This window comes from Platichthys flesus, chromosome 7 (assembly GCF_949316205.1).
Source record: "Platichthys flesus chromosome 7, fPlaFle2.1, whole genome shotgun sequence".
In the NCBI taxonomy this organism is placed as follows: domain Eukaryota; kingdom Metazoa; phylum Chordata; class Actinopteri; order Pleuronectiformes; family Pleuronectidae; genus Platichthys; species Platichthys flesus.
In genome coordinates, this window is record NC_084951.1 from 23,532,242 (window position 1) to 23,554,863 (window position 22,622).

The 22,622-nt window shown below is 43.6% G+C and overlaps 1 protein-coding gene across 2 annotated transcripts; it reads left to right on the top strand.

Moving 5' to 3' along the window:
* Positions 1–887: 887 nt before the first annotated feature.
* Positions 888–21,598, top strand: prickle3 (prickle homolog 3). Of its 2 annotated transcripts, none has more exons than XM_062391685.1 (11): positions 888–1,111; positions 7,240–7,322; positions 15,295–15,478; positions 15,903–16,016; positions 16,961–17,098; positions 17,360–17,563; positions 18,070–18,256; positions 18,607–18,939; positions 19,022–19,312; positions 19,391–19,786; positions 19,872–21,598. In XM_062391685.1, the coding sequence occupies exons 1-11, from the start codon at positions 1,070–1,072 to the stop codon at positions 20,330–20,332; spliced, it is 2,433 nt and encodes an 810-aa protein (XP_062247669.1). In that variant the 5' UTR covers positions 888–1,069; the 3' UTR covers positions 20,333–21,598. The 2 variants fall into 2 exon arrangements, with proteins under 2 accessions (XP_062247669.1, XP_062247670.1); XM_062391686.1 differs by having other exon boundaries at positions 7,243–7,322.
* The last annotated feature ends 1,024 nt before the right edge of the window (positions 21,599–22,622 follow it).

Sequence of the window (22,622 nt, forward strand, 5' to 3'; positions counted from 1 at the left end):
CCTTTCCTACCTTGATTGCACTGACTTCTGTATTACCCCTGTCATTTTAAAGACCTGCAGTGGAATGATAATCCTGTTAAGTGTGGGGTCAAACTGACTGCTGAAAAACAAAGTCCCCATGTTGCCTCCGCTGCAGCAGCCTGAGTTTGATAGTATATTTCCTCGCTGTTGCATTTGGCCATATTTCATTGTCCAAAATGCACATTTTCGAATATTTATCCATAAGTTTACTGCTCCAATGCTCAATGAAACCATTTAAATCAGATGCATCAAGAACGACTAATGCTGACCTGATTTTAAATGTGTTGGTGAGGTTTATAAAGCAAAGTGAATATAGTAAATTCAACAGTCAACTTCCCTGAAGTCTTTTGAGAAATAAAAACTTTGCATCAGGTCTGTGGACACGAGATAAAGTTGGAACGTGGTCAAGTTAGATATATTTCCTGCCAGGATACCTGTTAAGGGTTGGCACCTTCTAAATAAAAGCGAGATTAGTCCATTTGAAAAAATAAATAAGTAGACAAGTAAATATAGTGACCCAAACAAGTGCAGTAAAAACAATAAGAGATGTTTATATATGTATTAATGTTATAAATATTAACAGCATAAGTCAACAACAATAACAATATTATCATTATTAGTATTATTATTAGTATCAAAGTCAATTTAATATCTTTCAGTTTAAGATGCTTTCAACAAAACAAAAAATACAATTTAAAAGGTGTCAGATTGGACATGTTTAGTTTGATCAACCGTTTTTTATTAATTTATTAATTGATCCAACAGTTTCACATCTGGATCAGCTGCAGAGCAAGAATTCACCGTTTTACTTTGAAAAGGTCGAACCAGAAGTCCCACGCTCTTTACTGAGACCAGCTTGTCCTCGGCGGAGTGTGGTTGTGTGTGTGTGTCTGTGTGCGAGTTGGAATGAGGAGCTCAGTGAAGTCAGAGCGCGACATCATGTAGACGGACACACACCGTGTTGTGTTACATACCCTCACATGTGTGTTTGTCATCTGGTTGTTATCCTTCACTCCGGGAAACTGGTTGTTCCTTCGTCGTCGCCATCATGTTCCTGCGCGGCTCCAAGAAGCGACGCTCCAGCCGCTCGGTGAGTTTCTCCTTTCTTCACTTTTAAAACTAAATTAAAAACCACAAGAGGATTTTAAAGTTCCCCCACGAGACACAGCGAGTGTTTCACCTTCAGGTTCTACGCGCGTGTTGGTGTTTAAACAGGAGTTTGTTGGGTTTTCAGCTCAGAGAAGAGTCCGGGGGAAAGTGTCCCACCTTCACCTGGCGTCTGTGCGGGTGAATTGTTGTTGAGTGAGAACGTCCCACTTCCTTCCAACCACTTCAAATACACAGTTCGATACTGGTTTTAAATCCCCATTCCCTTTAAAAGCTCCATTCGTTGTGTCCTGACTCGGTCCACGCGCCCCCAGGTGAGTCAGGAGGGGTCAGGCTACGTGAGGCTACGTCACAGTTGTGTGTTCTTCACCTGAGCAGGTCGTGATGTGCTGGATGGAACTCGAACATGTGTCACGTTCTCATCACAGCAGCAATTAAAGATCAGATAAATCACCTTCCAGTTGGAATTCGGCCCCAGAAACAGAGGAGGCTCGTTTCCCAGTGCTCCCAGCTGTGTGGCCAGGCTGAAACATCTGGATCTGCAGCAGCACACTGGGACAACATCCACACCACTTCCGGTGACACACACACACACACACACACACACACAAAGTGGACTCAGGATATTAACTCTTCTTCTCCTGGACTGTTAGGGATTTATGTCTGGCGGGTCGATAACAATATTAGGGAGTAAAACTGATATATTGGCCAATGTGCATATCACAATAATTGTCAATGTGATTATCCAACACTTATGTCATTGAGGTTTGATGTATTACAGTTAAAACATACACTTACACTATCATCAATAACTCTTAATAAGAATGAAATACAACAAAATATGTTGGAGTGAACTAAGGCAGGGCAAGTTTATTTGTTAAGCACATTTCAAGACCAAGGCAATTCAAAGTGCTTTGCCTAGAATATAAAAAGCCTTCATGACAAATTGTCAATATTATAAATGAATGGTTGTATGATTTAATCAAAGGCCAAACAGGAAACTGCTCGCTGCATTGATTTAAAAGAATTAAGACGTGCGGCGGACCTGCAGCTCTCTGGGAGCTTGTTCCATAAAAGCACTAAGAACTAACTAAGACATTTGTTTGTAAAATGTAAACACAAACGCACACTTTTTATTTTGTAAAATAAAAGTAGTCATATCTGCAAACATAAAGTCATATTTAAATATGTCTGTGAAAGGCTCACATCTAGTTTTTAATCGAGATCCTGCCACTTGTCCTTTTAGCGTCAGTGCTCTAACACCATGTAAACACTCTGACACCTGGTCCCACCTCACATACACTACACCTATGAAGTATTCATGATGTCATGAATACTTTATGCAACACCTCATTACATCAGCGCCGCAAAAGTGAATTACGGATCATTTTACATCACAGATATTATTTATAAGTACAGAGTAGATGTTAAATACTTAATAAGATGCATGTATTTGTCTGTACTTGTGCGTAAACTAATTATCTGTTGACTTTAAGGATGCAACTGGTGATTTATGGGAACGTTAGAGTTTGATATTTATGTCACATGTTGCAGATATAAACGTATGGTGGAAGATCCAGTAACAGAAAACTCCATATCACTGATCTGAGAAAGAGTTTAGTTGTCAGCTTGTTCTCGGGCCTGGAGACGCTCGACCTGCAAACTGTCTGTCTGATCTTGTCCAGTGAGGAGAGGTGCATCGACTCTGCATGCCTCTGCAGCACAGGCCCCCCCGACCTCTGACCTCTCCTGTTAATGTTTAACCCCTCCTGCACCAAGGCAACAAAATCCAAACGACACATTTCTCTTAGTTAGGTCAAAAGCTCCTCCAGAGTCTTTCTCTCGCACCCGAGGAGTTCTACTCTCTTAGTGAGGATCTAAAGCCAACATTCAGGTGTATTTCTACTCATGTTATTACCAGTAAACCCTAGTTGAGTCGATGTGGTCGCCTCCTGATGTCAGATAAGAGAATTGGCCGGCTCTAAGTTTGCCCATTACCTGGTTACACGGTTACCTGGTAGCAATCGAGCTCAAGCAAACGGAGGTCATGTGATTCAACCGGCTGGGGAAGAGTGAGGGAGCTGATAAGAAACGTCCGCTGCTGCTCTGAGTGTGAGCATGTGAGCTCATGTGAACTTGTGATTGCAGTATTTACTTTACACACGTTGGGTTTAGAGGAAACTTCCTACCACCACTTCCCTCACATCCTCCACGCACAGCACAATGGGCGGACCTCCTCAGCGTCGGGTCGCCGAGTTGACGTCTTTTTGTGGAAGACCGAGAGGAAACACAAGCCAAACCCCTTTTTAAGTCTCTGTGCAGCCTTGACACCGGCGTCATGATAAGAAGACATTCAAGGCAAAGTAGCACCAAGTGGCAGCGGGTACTGTTCAAGGTCGACATGTGGTTCCTTAAAAATAGAGTCGGTAAATTCAAGGTTCCTCCACGTTTAGATCAACAAGGAGGAAACAGCAGGTGGGAGGTGGCCGGAGAAAACAGCTGTTCTGGCTTTATAATCACATGCAGTGTTAATAAGAAACAAGTTGAAAGGTTTTATCATATTTATTCAATTCCGTTTTATTTTGATCTCACTTTGCATAGAGAGCAAGTTCAGTAAGTGTTAAGTAAGATAAACGGAAGTGGACTGAACATTTCAAACCATCCAGGATGTTCTCCTGATGCACAAAACGTAAAAAAAGCAACTTCAAGTAAACTCAAGGCTTTTCTCAGGATTCCTAATCCTTTGTTATTGATGACGTCACAATTGTACCCGTCCTTATCTCTTAATTACAAACTTGAAGTGAGTGAGAAAGTCACAAGTTTATTTATGTTGTTGTGAGCGGGCCCGGTGGTGGAGAGTTAGGGAGCGTCAACAAGCTGTGAGTAGTGAAGAGAGACCATCGTTATCCACAGTTTGGGCTTTTTCCAAAACCGGATCATTTTGCTGAGCTTAATCTAATTTGAACAGACGTCCATCTCATCCGCCTCCCGGAGAAATTCAGGCAGAAAATAATTAGAGGAGGTTTGTGAGACACAGTGGGCGTCGCTCTGCATCAGGCGACTAATATTACACTGTCTGTTTCCAATCAGAAACATTGACCTCGGTTGCCGGAGGGAGGGTTTTCAAACTCACAGCCGATCGAATGGCTGCCTCTGGTGTTATGATAATTATATTTGTATATAAAGATGTATATATTCAATTTTTTGATTTAAAAAGTCACCCTGAGCTACAGCAAATCTTCATTTATACTTATCTTAACACATATCTTACTTACTTAATATTTACTTAAGCAGAAACCACTATTTTTTTTGCATGTATTGTGCTCATTGATCCAGAGACAAAATACTTTGAATTAGCAGTATAAGTTCATTTTCATATGTTGTCCCAAGCAGGTTCTTCAGGGGCAACCTGAAGTAGAAGTACATATCTGCAATACAATGCATACCATTCAAAGTAACTGTACAACAAACCCCTGATTATCTCCACATTATGCTCACAGGTTTGTGTCGTTGCTTCTCCGGTGACCCTGCTGTGGCTACAGTTTGTTATATTGTGTTTTGACTGATTCTCAAAGAGGTTCAGAGGCAAACAATGAAAAGTTCTCCGTCCACACACGGATCATAAAGAAGCAATGACGTACATAAAGTGAAGCTGCTCCCGCTCCTCAAACTCCACTTTTTAAGAAACAACCAGGTCAAACATGGCCGAGTGGAGGAGAATGACAGTGAGAACATGAACAGATAAAGTGTCATTTCATTTCTTCGCTCCATGAATGGAGAGTCAGTGACACCCTGTCGTCTCCTGAAGTGCGATCATCTCAGGTCGGCTTCGGTTTCCACATTGTTTTATCCTGCAGCTATTCACTGTTATTTTCTATAACCCTAACAAACGTAATATTTAAGGAGTGAAGCCGTAACACCAGGGTTAAACGTACAGGGGTTTTTGTTGTGTGTGTGTGTGTGTGTGTGTGTGTGTGTGGCTCGGACCCCATGATAGTGTGTGACAGCTCAGGAGCTGCTTTTAAAGGAAATAACAACTGACAGGTTCAGTCACCCAGAAATCTCTGTACGCTCCATTTAACCCGTCTTGTCACCTTTCATACCTGCTCCTGTTAACATACTCAACATTGTGATTAATAAGGCTGCGTGATACAAGTCGTACTGTATCCATGTGTGTGTGTGCGTGTTGTTTGCACGGCACACTATGGCATTTTGAATACGGCATGTGAGGACTATTCTGGACTAACAAGTTCATGTTGCTACGAAACTGGATGTTGTGCAGGGAACCTTCCACCTCCACCCCGGAGCCGCTCAGACTGAAGGATTTCCAATTGAAAAAACACACGATTAACGTTCAAAGGTGCAAGAAAACAAGCGGCTAATCGCTCCGTGGTTTCTCGGTGCATTAGCGGAGCGCTTGAAACCTTTGTTACAGCCTCAGGTATCAGTGAGATAAGCAAAGCAAACTCCCTGTTGCCCTAATCAAAGTCATTCATTGCAGTTTGATAATTTTCTTTGCAAAAAACTGTGGCTTGGGAATCAGGCTTGGAAGTGAATACGTCTGGGGGAGTTGTGAGTGCTGCTGTTCTCTTGTGTGTGTTGTAAAAAGGAAACAGGTATGCACAGGTACCTCGCTGTGTCACATATCTTCATTTTATTGCTTTGCTCATTAAACTCGGTTGGCGTCAGCGCTCATGGGAGTGTACGTCTTCATGTGGAACTTGACTCATGCGTTCGAGGTAAAAGATCCAAGTGTTGATTTCATGTTTGAAAGTTGAGTTCCGTGCACGAGGTCCATTTAAAAACCTTTCCAGCTGTTGCAGAGAGAAACGAGGAACATCATCCAAGTTCTGGAGCTAAAAACAACAGCAAGTTACTTTTTTTTACCAATCTGGAAAGAGCTAATAATTAACAAAAATCCCTATCGACAGTAAACTTTTCCCATGCACGAGATACGAGAGGTGCAGTGGAGTGAAGGCTTTAGAGGGAAAGAAAGTGGAGACTGCACGGAGAGGGAAAGGGTGCAGTTCTCATCCTGTGTCTGCTTCCTTCCTCTCATCTCTAAAAAGAGGCCTGTGTCTGCAGAGTGGGTCCAATACACACAAACACACACACACACACACACACACACACACACACAAGGCTGCAGGAATAGTGGGGAGATACAAGCTAGTTGGTTTTAGAGCAAAGCTTCACACGCTGGTGGCTTAGTCAGATGCACCACTCAGCACTTTTTTGGCGAAAGGCACTTTTGAGATTTGACTCCATGTGTTACTTATTTCTCTGTTATCGCTTCAGAACAGGCAGCGCGGCGCTCCTCGGACTCAAAATTCAATTTAACCGCAAGGCTGACTTTGAGGGCTGATGTGAAATTAACAGGTTTAGCCAGAGGTTAACTAATGTCGAGTTTAACTCCCAGTGTAAGATGCAGTCCTGGTTCTGGACCCTGGTGATTAGTGGGGAGGAGCTGTTGAAAAGTGATGAGAACATGGAGAGTGCAGGATATCTTTGTACAAATGGTTAATTACTAATACAGTAATTACTCGATCTACAGCATTTAGTAATGGCTTAAAAAGTATTATTACATATTTATAGTTATATTTAACTGGTTATTTACGTCAGTGTCGTCACCGGACACCGATATCGGATCATCAATCGATTATCTACACCTCTTGTCCTCTTCAGACAGGTCATGTTTAGACTGTGGGAGGAAGCCGGAGTAGAGACCTTCACCCACATAGACAACATTCAAACTCGAGACCCCGACTGAACTGGGATTCGACCCTGGAACCTTCTTTGTGTATTCAGACTAACCACCATCTATACAGTTGCACTCGCATGTGATGTTCATTATAAGTCTGCCTGTGATGTCATTAATAATCTATAGACGACTCATAATCCATCACAAACGCTGCTAAACTAAAGGTTGAGTGACTCTAAGTGCATTCTGCCGGTGGCTCAAGTGTAAACATCAGCTGGTCGCTCTCACTCGATATGGCGTTGATGCTGCTGTGGCCATGTGTGACTCACACGGTGCGTTTTTAACTGTTTTTCTAACTTGTGTCAGGTTGTGTTAATCGTTCTTTCATGATTGATTTGTTTTCTTTCCAGCAGGAGGAAGAGGACCCGGACAGAGGTCAGCCCTGTATGCGCTGTGGAGACCAGTGCCCCGGCTTCCGTGTCCATGGCTGGAGGTATGAACTGTGGGACTCTTAGACACTATCACGCCGCTGCCTGTTACCTTAGCAGGAAATGTTTTTCTTCTGCTCTGTTTGGAATAGACACAATCTCTTCTCCTGCTTTTTGGAGTTTCTGCAGCCATTGTTAAGAATCAGCTTCTTAAAAAGCACCGTCTGATATCTGCATTTTTCAGGCTGGAATCTACCTGTTTAACTTAAACTCAGTATTCTAATTAGAGTCTAACCAATAGATTTTCGGGGCTGATACAGATATCAGGAAGTAATCAATTTCCTAAACAGACATCAACCAATATTAAAACAAAAAGTTGGGACCAATTCTTTTGATGTGGCCTGAAGACAAACAAATGTAATTGAGGTTTGCAACCATAAAATGTATAAATAAAATAAAACACAAATAAACTGGAATTAAACATATTAAATAAACATATATTTACATATAAAATAAAATTGTTTATTCTGTCAAATACAAAACAAATGCAGATTCAATGAGAGGCTCATATGAGTCTGGCTAAAACTTTAATTCCATTTTGTGTGCATGAATGTCGACTGTGTCAGAAACAATATTAATGTGTTGACCCTCACAGAACAGATGCTCTTGGTTAAGTTTTCATTTTCTTTTACACACAAACGATTTTTGTTCTACCGAAGACGTCACAGTGTGTGTTCTCAGCTTGTTGCTATCAGCAAGAACTAAATCTGTATCTGATTTATTCACTAGATGTTTTTAATGAAAATTCAGGGTTAAACCGTGTCTCTGTTTTTATATACGCACACAACTCTGGAGATACAGCAACATTGCTTACAAAGGAAATCCGCTTAACTGTGATCTGTGGACACGATGAGTGCATATATACATTAAAAGACAACAAACATGACCCAGTCAGGGTAGGATGCTTACGACTGACTCCCCAGTCGTAAAGAATCGAGCTCTATATAGACTCACCAGTGCCATTAAGCCTACACATCTGCAGCAGCTGCATTTAGTTTGAGTTGGCATTATCTTCATGGGAAAACAGAGGAGCTACAGAGCAGCAGGATTACCCACAGTCATCCGGCAACATGTGTTGTATGTCCGAGCTGCAGAGATTTAGAGCTAAGACCGGTTTCTATGTCAGGGGAGCATTTGTCTTTTATTGAACTAAAAACAAGGCCACGTGGTGTATTGACTTCCGAGGCGGCTTTTACAGTGAAAAGCTTTTTGTTGCTTGATATTCCAGATCGATTTGCAATCTGGACACAGAGGAACCTCTATTCTGCATTAAGATGTTTTCGTAGGACTTCCATGTTGGGTTTTTGTAACTGAAAGATTCTTTGCAGCACAAAGGATTTATTCATATATTATAATCCCTTTCTATGAAGTCAGTGTGTGAACCTCTGACACCTGCTTCTTCAGGAGTTGTTAACTTCTCAATGGACTCCTGAACAACAGTTTATTTTCCTCTGTTGAGCGGTTTCTCACATGCTTTTTTTTTTAGCCCTCTCTTTTCTGTCTCTCTCTCCTCTTTATTCCTTATATCCAGCTGGTTGGGTCTCTTGGTCACTTTAATCCTGTCAATCACACTAATAAGATTAAGCCTTCCTGCTGAGATACTCACCCTCTGGACCACTTCATACCTCTCCCTCGCCCTCCTCCCCTCTCTCTGTCTAACCGTAGCTTTTGATTTCCAGATGTGCCTGTTGTATTTCAGCAGGTTGAACATATAAAAGTAAAATAGATAAATGTACTCAACACAGTTTTATACAGTAACATTAAATATGTCAACCGGAAAGGCTGCAGTTTACAGATTCAATACATTTACAGATTCAAAAAAAATCTGAAAATATAAGATGTTACAGAAAGTGCCTGGATCCGCCCCTTACTGCAGCTGCACCAATATTGAATGTGTTCTTCTTTGATTTGAAAATCAATCTTCCTTAAGAAATATTCCTGGATCCTCTCCAAGTATTAATGTGTTCTTGCCCCACCCCTCCTCAGAATTACAAGGTTGTGTGGTTATTGCACAATCCTGTTAACTAACACAAATGAAAACAGAACCTCCTTAGCGGAGGCATTGAAGGAACGTGGAAGTTTAAATTCCAGACGGTTGTTTTGCCAAAAGTCTTATTCAACATTTGACTGAAGAAAATGAATCCAGATTTCTTTGTATGAGTGAAGCAAGGAAGATTTATGAAACAGCATGAGGAGCACACTCACCAGGTTTGTCACACAGCTAATGAACAAATGAAGAAAGAAAGAAGTAAAGTGTACTGAGCTAAAACCAACTGCAGCCCAGTGAAGGATTGATTAAAACAACTGGCCCAGGAATGTGTAGTTCCTGTAACCAATAGACTGTAATTGTATCGTTCAGCTCATTCAGTCCTGTTCCTTCTATTCAGGTCAAGACAAAGGAAGTTAGGATGTAATCTAAAACATGTGCTGCTGCGCTCCACCTCACACACTCGCTGCCAGCACGGCCCCCGAACACATCGATCTGTTTACAGTACGTCTGATCTGTGTAGCATGAACACGAGGCTGTGCTTTCTGGAAGCCGTTCAGCTTGAGACAAAGAGAAACGTCCTGTTCTGACGTCTCGAGTCTGTTTCAAGCCGCTTCCAGGAGAACGAGGAACTTGAAAGTGGTTAAGTGATTGAGATGAATGGGGGTCAGTTGTTCGGACCCCTGGAGTCTGCCGCTAATTGCATCTTCTTTAATAACCAATTCCGAGTCACACCTTCCCGATGGAGAAGATCAGCCGGGTGACCACAGGCTCAGCTGCTGGTGCTCGCTGAGAGGGAAGTGATCCATCTTCATCCCATGCTCCCACAGACAGAGCTTCAACCGGGGCGGGGGTGCAGATGGTGCTTCCGCTGCCCAGCAGTGAGCGAATTAAGTTACTTTTGACCCACAGGTCCCCAGCACATTTAGAAAGTGATCAAAGTCGCCTTCACTATTAGTCTGGGCGGCCATGTGGCAATTACTCATACTCTAATTAGTGGCAGAGGGTTATAGGACGAGGCCCATCTGCCTCTCAGAACCAGATCTGAGGAGGGTTCTCTGAAGTCAGCTGCAGATATGGATTATCACACCAGGAGCAGCATGCTTTTAAAGCAGAGGATTATTATATAGCTGCCACACTGTGTGCCCTTCAGAATCGATAACTATTTAATGATAACAATCTTTATCTTTAAAGGAGCTGGAGCGAGAAAATGTTGACTAATGGATCTGCTTTGTGTCTATTGAACACGCAGCAGCGTTTGTTGACTCTGATGCTGGAGTTGTTGAGTTGCTGAATAGAAATCAATCTAATATTTCCAGAAAACGGAAAACAACAAAAACAACCATAGAATTCCCAGTTCAGGTTTCCGCGAGTCGAAGCTTCACTGAACTTCCGGGCGAGCAGCTCTGTGGACTGAGTCTTTATCTGCTGCTGCTGCTGCGGCTCGATTACTCCAGGAAGGAAAACTGCAACCGGCATCGCCACAGGCCACGAAAACAAACCAAAGAGACATGTCAAATACGGCCGCTGCACCAGTTTCTCGAATGGATCAACTGACTATCTGTAGATGTTTTGTCTATCAAACACGAAGCAGCTTTAATATTGACGCTCACACTGGAGCTGGAATGAATTCAGATACATGTGGTGACTTCGCTGAGACTGAAATTCCTGCCGTCTGCTCGATCCTGCACCAGAGACACTTTGCTGTCGTGCGTGTCCATCGTATTCACGTATGGTGACAGAGACAGGAACCCCACAGCGCTGCTCACAGGCTCAAAATCTGCTCCACTTTTAAAATAACTCCATCTGCTGTGAATCAGTCAGAGGAGGAGGAGGAGAGAAGACACCGTGAGTTTACTCCTCACACCTGTTCTACTCAGAGTCCGATGTTTCCTGTCTTTTAAAAAGCCATTTGTATTTCCTGTGGTCGTGGCCGTGACGTCTTTTTGTTGGAGCCCACTAACAGCTCGGAGGAGGGTGGGAGTCGGGGGTGGAGGAGACATTGAAAAGAGCTGTTCAGCGAGAGAGAGAGAAAGAGAGATGTGAGCACATGGAGAAGGAGCTGCCCTCAGTGACAGAGGCAGACAGCAGCAGCAGGAGACGCCTGTCACATGGAAACCCTTTGTAGCTTCAGGAGAGTCTGGATGGGACAGCGCCTGCGGGACAACCTGGGCTAATTTGTGATGATTACAGCAGGTAATGGAAAAAAAACCTTTTTACAGTCTAACAGGATTAAAGGGACTAGAAACTCAAACAGTCATTAAGTCTGGAGATGTGAGTAATGCACTGTTTTGTTTTTTTGTGCAGTTCTTTTGTGTGTCATAGTCTGACTTCATGTTGTTTTGTACACAAGACTGTTCACCTGACATCATGTTCAGGTTCTGCTGTTGCTCACAGGCTGATTTATTATCGGGGGGGGGGGGGGGGGGGGGTTTAGTGTGTGAGTGAGCCTTAATCTCTGTGTGCGACAAAATTAAAATGATTTTCAATCCCTTCAGCCAAAGCTAATTAAAGCTGTTGGATTTCCAGAAGTTCAAATGAGTTTATTTCAGATCTGCACAGTCAATATTTACCTTCTCTGTACTTTTCCGTCTAAGACTCCATCAGAAGTGCAACCATTGGCAAATACCTTTCCCCCCCTTCATGGCCTCCATCACCCTGCTTCATCATACAGGCTTATATTTGTTCTGTTATAATTATTTAATGCATTGTTCTTTTTTATAAAGCAGCAAAATGTGTTGATTTATAGATTAGTCAGTGGATGGAAAGTTATGATATTTTTGATAATTGATTGATCAGTTATTTCTCATATGACTGTAAAGTGATATTTTAGGTATTTTGAGTTTTAGGCTGTTATTTGGAGAGAAAAATACATTTATTCTAAATATTCTTAACATTGTTTTAAGATTTCAGACCAAACAATTAATCAAGTACACTAATCTGCAGATTAAAATCTATGAACAGGAGATGCACCATCGGTCTCAGCAGCAGATGCAGCAGCCGTCTCACTCTCACTAACAGTGTTTTGGTCCAGCAAACAAATCCAGTGGCAGATTGTGGATCTCTGTCCAGTGCAGCATCTGCTGTGTCTCCTTCTTGTATTTTAGATTTGTCTTTGTGTTTTTCTAGGCCGCACAGTTTGGATATACACAGTTAATTAATTGCATTTGTTTGTGCACTTTTATTTTGAGCCTTTCGCTCAAATTGACGGATGTTCTCCCACAGTGACGTTTGAGGAACTACAGGAAGTAGGAAACAGTTTGATTTATTATTTAACTAAATCATTTAATCTCTTATTTTGACAGCAGTTTAGCGAAAATTCAATTTGCCATTGACGAAATTATAAAACCTAATTAGCAGCTACCTTCAAAACATCGAGCCACAATCATATCGACTTCAATATGATACTAGAGTTAAACAACTCTTTCACTTTGTATGGATTTTCTTTGAAACAATACAGCTCTATTCAAATAAGTATTTATTTATATAATACAGAGTTTTATATTTAATAAGGAGTTAAAGGCCACATGTTGAGGATCAGCTGATTTTTCTCTGTGCTGTTTCTTTGATGCAGCCTTGGGTTGAAAATCTGATTGTAGATCTGGTACTTTTCAAAACCATAGAAACCTAACTCAACAGAGATTGTATTCAAGTCTTTTTAAAGTGTCTATAATTTTAGCTCTAATCAGGACAATCACAGGTATTTTCCCTCCTTTTGAACTCGTAAATCATAATGTTTGTGTCTCATCTGCACCAAATGCTCATATCCTGAGGGGACAAAGCCTGCTTGTATTACATCAGAGGCTTGTGAGTCAGATAATTGAACAGGACATGGCTCGGCGCAGCAGGGCTTGGTAAATTGCACAGTGTTGAAATACCCTTCAGTAATGTTCTGCTGTTAAATTTAGTGAAGTCACGAATACACAGCCACGTGCTGAGGAGGGAGAAGACAGAGGAGCTTCTCCTGGATGTTAGACGTACACAGCACACTCTGCTGCTCGCTCATTTGTGTGTCTCTTGTATATGAAGTGAGTCCCTCTGGTTTGTGTTTAGGCAGCAGACTTGTGTTTAAATGTTTGTCGTGCACAAACCCGGCTCAACGTCAAGATAGAGACTTGTTATAAATTCTCTCAAATTGGCCCCGTGTCATCTCTGGGTTCCTGTGAGTGAGGGTCGGCGCCCTCTCGTGATTAAACCCTTGCCGTAAACGCTTTCATCATGAGGGGGGAGGCCGGTGGTGGGGTGTGTGTGTGTGTGTGTGTGTGGGGGGAGTGGGTCACTGGCGGTGAGCCTGCCATCTGTCCCCCCCCATGCCAGGTCTCCGGCTGTGTCCTCCTACCCATTTACGTAGGAATGTGCGTGGCGGTCCCCCCCCCCCCCACCCCACCCTTTCCCTCAGCTTTTGTTAACACACACTTGCACAAATACAGCTGGGACCAGATCTGTGCCAACCGGGCTTAGCCTAAGCCTGAGTCTCAGTGTTTACTATTATTTATATTGGTCCTGGCGATCGTGGCCTTATAAGGTCCAGGACGGGACGGTGTGCATGTGCAGTTTTATAAACACATATAGTGTTTCAGGGCCTGAGAAAAGACACCGGGATCCCACAGTGTTAGTTTGTGTCTCTGTTTTGTCAACTCGCCGACACAATTAACTTGTTTGGTAAAGCGAGACGAGAGAGAGAGAGAGAGAGAGAGAGAGACTTTACTACCAAGCGTCACAGGAGGAAACGATCGATCAGTTGAGCTGTCACGCACTTCACTGTCCGTGTGTGTTTTTTGTGCGTTAGCTTTTTTTGGGGATGCGTGGGGGGTGGGGTCCTGGAATAAAGCAGCTTTGTGCCTTGTGAACTCGAGCCACAAGTTCCAGCTGGCAGGCGCTTATGCAACCACAACAGAGATGTACACATGCAGCAATACATGCTGCTGCGTGTGGCCGCGGTGTCACTCACATCCATTCAAATACGAGACGCCGTCAGCCTGAGGCGCTTTATTCTGACTCCACCAGTCCCCCCCCCCCCTCCCACACACACACACACACACACACACACACACACACACACACACAAAGAGACACACCCACCGCCAGATTGTATGTGGCGAGGATAACGAGGGAAAGATGGGTTGTATTACGAGGCGGAGGGAGATTATTGCTCCCGTCTTCACCTCCCTCTCTTAACTGCCATGGGATTGACAGCCAGGCTTATATCAGTGACCTCATTTCCTCCTCGTCCGGGGGGAGATAAATGGTTCTGGAGAGATGACGGCGCGATGAGGGCACCAAGTGTTGTTCCCTTTGTGACAACTGTTGTATTAGTAATTTGTGGCAGTCTGGTTGAGTCAACCTGAAGAATGTGTGTGGGCTGGTTTGTGACATGTTGTCTTGAAGTCTGCTCACGAAACAAGCAGCGGGAGCGGCTGTGTGAATATTGTGTTGATATATATATAGACACAGATAACTCAAGTGTTAGGGTTTGTTTGAGGTGCTCGTCTAACTACCTCAACTTAGTAAGAGGCTGGTTTTCTTTTGGCTTTATTAAAGAGTTCAATCATCATAATTAAAGGATTTAAAAATGCTCGTAAATTTAAAGAAAGTGGAAAAAGAGAATTCCTGGATCCGCACCCTAATCTGGATCAACACCAAACTTTTATGAGTTCTTCCTTGGGTCATGCCCAGACTCTCCACAAAATATCATGAAAATCAGCTCAGCAGTTTTTGCGTAATCCTTCAAACAAACAGGTGATGGTAATAAAATTCGAAATCTTGATATATTTCTGATTTCTCAGCTTGTTTGGGAAGTCTTGAAGCAGATTCTAAGTTTGACACCATGTCTTGCCTCTGTGGTACCTGAGGCACCAGGAGAACCGGCCTGTCATCCTGTATTTATTGAGAGTTTTGACATTTGATCAGTTTCGGCTTGTGTTGTAAATCTATAGGAAAAATAAAATTGTCCCTGCGGCTAAAGTGCACCACTGTCCCTGTCTCCACAGGAAAATCTGCGTGCACTGCAAGTGTGTGCGAGAGGAGCATGCCGTGCGCTCCATGCCGGGCCAGCTGGAGAAGATGATGACCAAGCTGGTATCGGACTTCCAGAGACACTCCATCTCTGATGACGACTCGGGCTGCGCCTCCGAGGAGTATTCATGGGTCCCACCAGGGCTCAAGCCCGAACAGGTAACAGCCGGGGTGCTGAGCAGAGGGGAGACCGTGAATGAATCTTACACACGACGCACAATACACGTGTCTTCTGTCCGTCCTGGGAGAGGATCCCTCACATGAGACCCTCTCTGAGGTTTCTAAGTTCATTTCGCCTGCTATTAGAGCTTATTTTGGATCTACTCTTGTTGAGGGTGAAGAACAAAGTATATCGCTCCTTGTTAAAGCCCTAAGAGACAAAGTGTGATTTGTGAATATGTGCTTTACAAATATAAATGTAATTGATGATTGATTGATTTATTAGACAAGTCTGGACAGATGCTCAATTTGATAACTATGTGAACAACGATTCAGTCTTTTTGTCAAATGACAGCAATTGAATAAATGACTCTCTTTATTCTGCCTGATTAATGTCTGCACGTGAACTTGTCTCCTCACGCAGGTTTACCAGTACTTCAGCTGCTTGCCAGAGGACAGGGTGCCTTATGTGAACAGTCCGGGGGAGAGATACCGGATCAAGCAACTGCTGCACCAGCTGCCGGCTCATGACAGTGAGGTAACAACAACTTTAAGTCTGTGACTCTGGATGTTTAACCCTGACCCTAAAAGGTCAGAGTGAGACCATGTGAGAATATAGAAGGAACATTTTCTGATGATTTAAAAGCTAGCGAGAGGTTGATACAGTTTCTAACATTCGACAGATGTGAAACTGGAAGAATATAAGGATCTGAGGATATTCAATATATCCGTCATTTTCTTCCTCCTGCTGCTCTCTCCAGGCTTCAACCCTTGCCTGAAAGTTCTGGAAATCCGATTCTGCATATGTGAAATGCAAACTCGATGCAAAAATATCTGGACCTCATTTTTCAGAGTGCGTTGTGATCATGCCTAAAATAAACCGTTCAGTCCACTAAGCTTATTAAGTCACAACACAGTAACATCGATTCGTCGATTTATGTCAACCTCTGCAAAGATGCTCCTGTAAAAAATAGATAAATAAACCAAGGTCAATGGAGAACACATTTCACCTGTATACACTAACTAAGGTGTGATTTGTATTTATTTTTTTAATAAGGAGAGTGCACATGAATTAAGATGCTGTAAAAGCACCAGTCAGCCAAGAGGCTGTTTTTGTCCATGGAGAATCATCCAAAATACAAAAAGTTTAAATCAAAATTACACAGCTATTCATGCAGAACGATTACAAAGAAAAGAGAATAGTGTGAGAAAAATGTATTGCGTATAAGACTCTTTATTTGTTGTCATTTTAATTGGTTTTAATTAATTTTAAAAGGTTTTATTTTCACTTGAACCCTGATGTATTAATAACAACCCTCTGACCAGTCGTGCTTCTCTGTTCCAGAGTCTGGAAACGATATACTTGAACTTATTTATAGTTCTCGGACTGCGACTGCTAGTTTGAATCCATCTTTCTGAACCAAAGTTGAGAAACAATTTTAGAATTTATTTGTCAACAAGAGTTTCCTTGTGTTCCCACAGCCGCAGTACTGTAACACTCTGGAGGAGGAGGAGAAGAAGGAGCTGCGTCTGTTCAGCCAACAGAGGAAAAGAGAAAACCTGGGCCGAGGCGTCGTCAGACTCTTCCCAGTAACTATGATGGGAGCCAAATGTCAACAGGTGAGGCAGCATTCTACTTATAACAACAGTATCCTTATGTAACATTGAGGCTCGGATGTAAAACTACATTAAAAAGAGTGAAGCATGCAGGTGCAGGCACGGCTTCAGGGCCACAGCACACTGGCATTTAATGATTACAGGCCTGTGAAAGCAAAGAGCTGCACGACCTGGGCGCGTTCACCAGGATGTGCGGCGTCTGACTTCCTCTCCCTCTGCACCGCACCCCCCTCACACACCCAACCAAATGTGTTTTTTTTCCAGTGTGGCAGGCAGATCTGCGGTGGAGACATAGCGGTGTTTGCCAATCGGGCCGGACACGGCGGCTGCTGGCACCCTCAGTGTTTCCAGTGTTCCTCGTGCACCGAGCTGCTGGTGGATCTGATCTACTTCTACCAGGAAGGACAGATCTACTGCGGCCGGCACCACGCCGAGAGGCTGAAGCCCCGCTGCCAGGCCTGTGACGAGGTGACTGTCTCTCCAGGGTCCAAAACCTGTCTGATCAAACTGTGATTAACATTAGGTCTCTTAAAGCAAAGAGGAGTCCCAGTGAGAGAGCAACAAACTGGTGCAAGAGGCCGAAGTCTTTATTTTGCAGATTTCAAATCTTTTTCACCTTCTGGCTTCTTCTGCAAACTCACCATCGTTCATTTAACTTCATATAAAACAAAGCTCCAGCTGCTGTAAAGTTGAGTATTTTAGCTTTAAGGTCAAATGTGCTCATCATGTGCTTTGGTCAGTTTAGTGTTATTTGTCTCTTCTTGTTTTGAACGGCCTCTCGCTGTGACTTAAGGGATTAACGGACGTAGTTGACTAATGGATCAGGCACGACTGACCCCAGGAGGTCTTTACACCCAGAGGAGGACTAAGCCTCCCCCTGTCTCTCAAACCCAAACCTTCTGTATTCTGCTGTATTGGATTTCTGTGCAGGGGAACTCATCACTGCGGTTCTGACTGACTTCTCTGTCTCTCAGGTTATCCTCGCGGATGAATGCACAGAGGCAGAAGGACGATATTGGCACATGAAGCACTTCTGTTGCTTCGAGTGCGAGGCGGCGCTCGGTGGCCAGCGTTACATCATGAAGGAGAGTCGACCGTACTGCTGCTCCTGCTACCAGGCCATGTACGCGGAGTACTGTGATACCTGCGGAGAGCACATAGGTACTGGAGTCTGAACTTACAGCCGGTTAAATGCAGCCAATGTCAATGTCTTTTATCAGCAGCTGTTTAAAAGCAGTTTTCAAATTGATTTGTATTGTAACACGATATAATCCAGATGTGAGCAGATTAAAAACTTTATTTAAAATATATATATCCCCTGTCTCACAATGTTAAAGATCTGGATTCTTGTGTCACTAAAAGTTGTGCATTGATATTTTAAATAAGTCTTTTGTGTTATAGAAGTACAGTGAATTAAAATACGGCTGACATACTGACATCTAACTGCATTGTGTGTACTCACAACAGAGGACACAAGTGATGTGTGTAATCATGAAGTGATTTCCTCTCAGGTATCGACCAGGGTCAGATGACGTACGAGGGTCAGCACTGGCACGCTGTGGAGTCGTGTTTCTGCTGCGCCCGCTGCCGGCTGCCTCTCCTGGGACGGCCCTTCCTCCCCCGAGCGGGGCTCATCTTCTGCTCCAGGCCCTGCTCGCTGGGCGAAGACCCCGATAACTCCGACTCCTGCGACTCAGCGCTGCAGAGCAGAACCCCTCAGCACGGCCGGCACAGCGGGACGCCAGAGAAACACAAGCGGCAGCAATGTGGTTCCCCACTGAAGCCACCAGAGGGCGTCACTATAACCGCAAAGGACTGCATTCACACTGCAGTGGAAGACAGGGGTGAGTCAGAAAACCATGTGAATTCAAATGTACTGGTATTTTCCCACTAATCCAACACGTTTCTTTGCTCTGCCTCTCTCAGGCGTCCACTCTGCTCCAGTTCCAAACGGACTTCCTGCTCCCGGTGGTCAGCCTCATCCCAGAGGCTCCTATTCTCCTCTTCCCCACATTCATCTAGGAAATGGTCTGGGTCCATCTTGGCCCAGCGACCTCCCTCACTACAGTTTACTGCCGGACAACTGTGGTGTCAGACCTCCAGTCAGCGTTCTGCAGCAGAATGAAAACACTGGACTAACTGGTCTGAACTCTAGAGGAACCTCCACCGCTAAAGACTGTAGAAACTGGGTGGAGAGGACCAATCAAGTGATGCAAGGTATCAGGAATCCCTCTGCTCATTCACTCACAGTAACTTAATCTCACTGTGTGTTAACTCCTCTTCTCTTGTCCTCAGCGTTTCCCCCCCACAAAAACCCCCTCGTGAACCCCCTGGTTCCGCCCGATTCGTCTCCCCTCGCTCTCAGCAACTCGTCCGTCCTCCCTCCTCCTCTTCCCGTCAAGACTCGTGACCTGATCCCCAGCGAGTCGCACCCGCCCGACCTCCGGCTTCTAGAGGACGGACCCGCGGATCCTGCCCCCCCGCTGGCTCGCAGCGGCACAGCTAGAGTCAGCTTCAGAGAACCAATCAGCAGCAGCTACTCTGTGGACGCGGAGGAGGAGGACGAGGAGGAGAATGAGGAGGAGCTGCGGGAGGGCGAGGACGTCCAGCAGGTGGAGGAGGAGGTGGAGGGAGGTTTTGGAAGCAGGTTGAATCTGCAGAAAGGTGTCCCGCCGCAGATGGACCTACTGGGTAAGCAAAAATTTCAGAGTGAAATATTAACTCGCATTCAATTTGGAAATAAACTTGATTTTTTTTTTGTTTTTTCCTCAACCAGACGGATCCTCGTACCAACAGCGGAATCTGAGGCGAGGCTGGAATCGCTGCCGTGTCCCGTCGGACCCGAGTCTCCACCCGGGCTCAGAGAGGCGAACCCGACACTCGCGGACCGAGCGGCCTCAGCTGGACGAGCTGGACTGGAGAGGCGAGAAAGACACGGACAGCCGGGGCTGCTCCAAAGTTTCCTCTCTGAGCCTCCAGCCGGGCCAATACAAGCACGAGGACTCCTGCTCCACGTGTTCCTCGTCCTCGGACTCGGAGGAGGAAGGCTTCTTCCTCGGACAGCCGATCCCTCTGCCCCCGCAGCTCAGGAAACAGCAGCCCGACGAGGGCGAGGACCCGGAGGGGGGGCAGGAGAGGGAGGTGCAGAGAGACTCGGGGCTGAGGGGAAGCTTCAGGCGGAGACGAGCTCACAGTCTCAGTGCAAAGGACAAAGATAAAAACTGTGCTATTTCTTAACCACAGAGAGCAACACCGACACACAGCCTCTTATTTGCTGACTGGTGCTGCTCAAGAGGAACTCACCGCCTTTCATTATTCTGGTATACAAGTTGTGTGATGGTGTTGAATACAAAACTCTACAGACTGTTCCCACAGGTGAACCACGGCCACTGATTCTCCTGAGAAGAAGGTAGAAAAGTGAGCTACATCCACATTAACATGTTTTCATTTAAAAACACATCAGTGCTGCTTCGTTTACACCTGAAGTCCACACTACTCCACTTGTCGAGCGTCTGGGAACTTAACTTCGGAAACACTGCTGGGCCCATTTTGGTTAGAAAAAGTCCAAGCTGCCTTTTAGTGTGAAAGTTTGGAGAAAATGACAGTGAAACGCACAAAACACCGTCTAACACTAAAGATGAAGAACAAAAATAACTGGTCAGACAGCGAGGTGAGAGGCCAAATTCTCCACTGGCAATGTGAGAGGAGTCGAGCACCTTCATTTATCGAGTTTACCCGAGTGTATGTGAATGGTCATGTGATGTGTGTTCTTATGGATGTAGATTACGTCTGATTTAAATATAAAACACTTGTTTGGATGGAGATGGTTTATCCATTATTTTTAAAATGTCTTTTAAAAACTTAAATGATCTCCGCCAGTGTTTTAAATCTGTATCAAAGGCCGTAAAACACAATTTAAAAATGAAAACGTATTCGTAGGGCTGCAGCCTAAACCTCAGAAAGTCCGACCCTGACTTCTCACTGTTCAATGGCACATGGTTTATGAATCACGTTAGCGCTGATGGAAGATAAATGATCATTGATAATGATTTTAATAAAAAACACTCAGACCGGTCACAGTTAAATCTCACTGCTCGTTATCGTCGCCATCATTTAAGAATGCAAACCTCAAGAAGAACCAGGAACTGACGGCACATTCCAACACTATTACAAATACAGAATATGTTATTATAACTCTGCTGTTTCCATTCTCTGTGCTCTTATGTGCAATTGTATATGAGTGTAATATATAACAGTTAAGTAAAATAAATGGCCAAATAGTATGTGGAGGAAGATTACTTCAGCAAACTGTGGTAGTTTTATACGATCTAAACAGTGAAGCACATTTATCACGTCTCTAATCATGTACGGCTGGAAGGTCATTTATTTTTCTATAGAGGAACTTGGTGTAGGTCACTGATCCGTCTTGTTTTATAACAGACGACGATTGAATGTGAGAAAAACTTGTGGCGACATTAAATGTGTCTAAATTGTTGGTGTAAATGTGTGTTGTTGTTTTTTCCCCCCACATTACATACACAACACACACTTTTGAAGAGTAAATACAAAGTGTAAATTCATTTTGTAAATTTAGTCCAGAAACCTCAAGTAATATGTCAAGATACTTTAATACTTCTTCTCCATTTCATACAAACACTTCATCAAATATGAGATTATGATTTATAAAATATTATTATCCAACAGTACATATAAGTGGAGCTGAAACAAGTAGTTGATTTGTAGAATGAAAGAAAACTAAGTTGATTGTCTTTTCTTTAGGTCGTTTTAATAAATATGACGATACACAATTTCATACACTTGTAGAATTCAGTCCTCGAAACGTGACCCTCTTCTCATCAAGATCCACTAAATGTTTTCTGGGAAATCGTTAAACAATCTTTAAAAGAAAGTGAAAGAAACCTCGAGGATCTGCCCCCTGATTCAGGTGCAATCCAGAATTTAAACAGGTTGTTTCCTGATTCCACATCCTTCCACCAACTTCCCTGGTAATCAGCTGAATTATACTGGTTTATCTGGTTTATTGCCTCGTGTCATTTACATATTTAGTTCTCATTTCTATTCTTACTGTCTGGCACAGGTTCTGCATTACTCTGGATACACTTTATACTTTTATTTTCACTTGGATTCTTTACACCTATTCTCTTTATTTGTATTCACTGTATTCTACTACATATTTGATACCTTTACTTAAACAATCCAACAAACAAATGAACAAGGTGAAAACATAATCATTAGTTGTTATTCAATATGGATAAAAATGGTGGCATCTTAACCAGCTGCAGCAGCAAAGGGCTATTTAGATATTATATGATAAAGTATTTATATAAAACATTATACTAGAGAACTTTAGCTATTGATAATTAAAATTGAAACTGTTTATATTTTTCACATTTAGTCTCACCTGTCCTCCCACAGTGTGACACTTCCGGTGAGTGCTCCACCTTTCTCCACTGGTCCAAAGTGAAACTCGTTATCTCTCCTCTCTGCGTCACGTGGCCTCGGGAGT

What these genes read in the sequence shown, in the direction of transcription:
- prickle3 (XM_062391685.1), top strand. Translation starts at nt 1,070, where the DNA reads ATGTTCCTGCGCGGCTCCAAGAAGCGACGCTCCAGCCGCTCG. An exon ending in GCTGCCAGGCCTGTGACGAG is followed by an intron (nt 17,564 to 18,069) that starts GTGACTGTCTCT and finishes TCTGTCTCTCAG; the next exon opens with GTTATCCTCGCGGATGAATG. An exon ending in GACCAATCAAGTGATGCAAG is followed by an intron (nt 19,313 to 19,390) that starts GTATCAGGAATC and finishes TCTTGTCCTCAG; the next exon opens with CGTTTCCCCCCCACAAAAAC.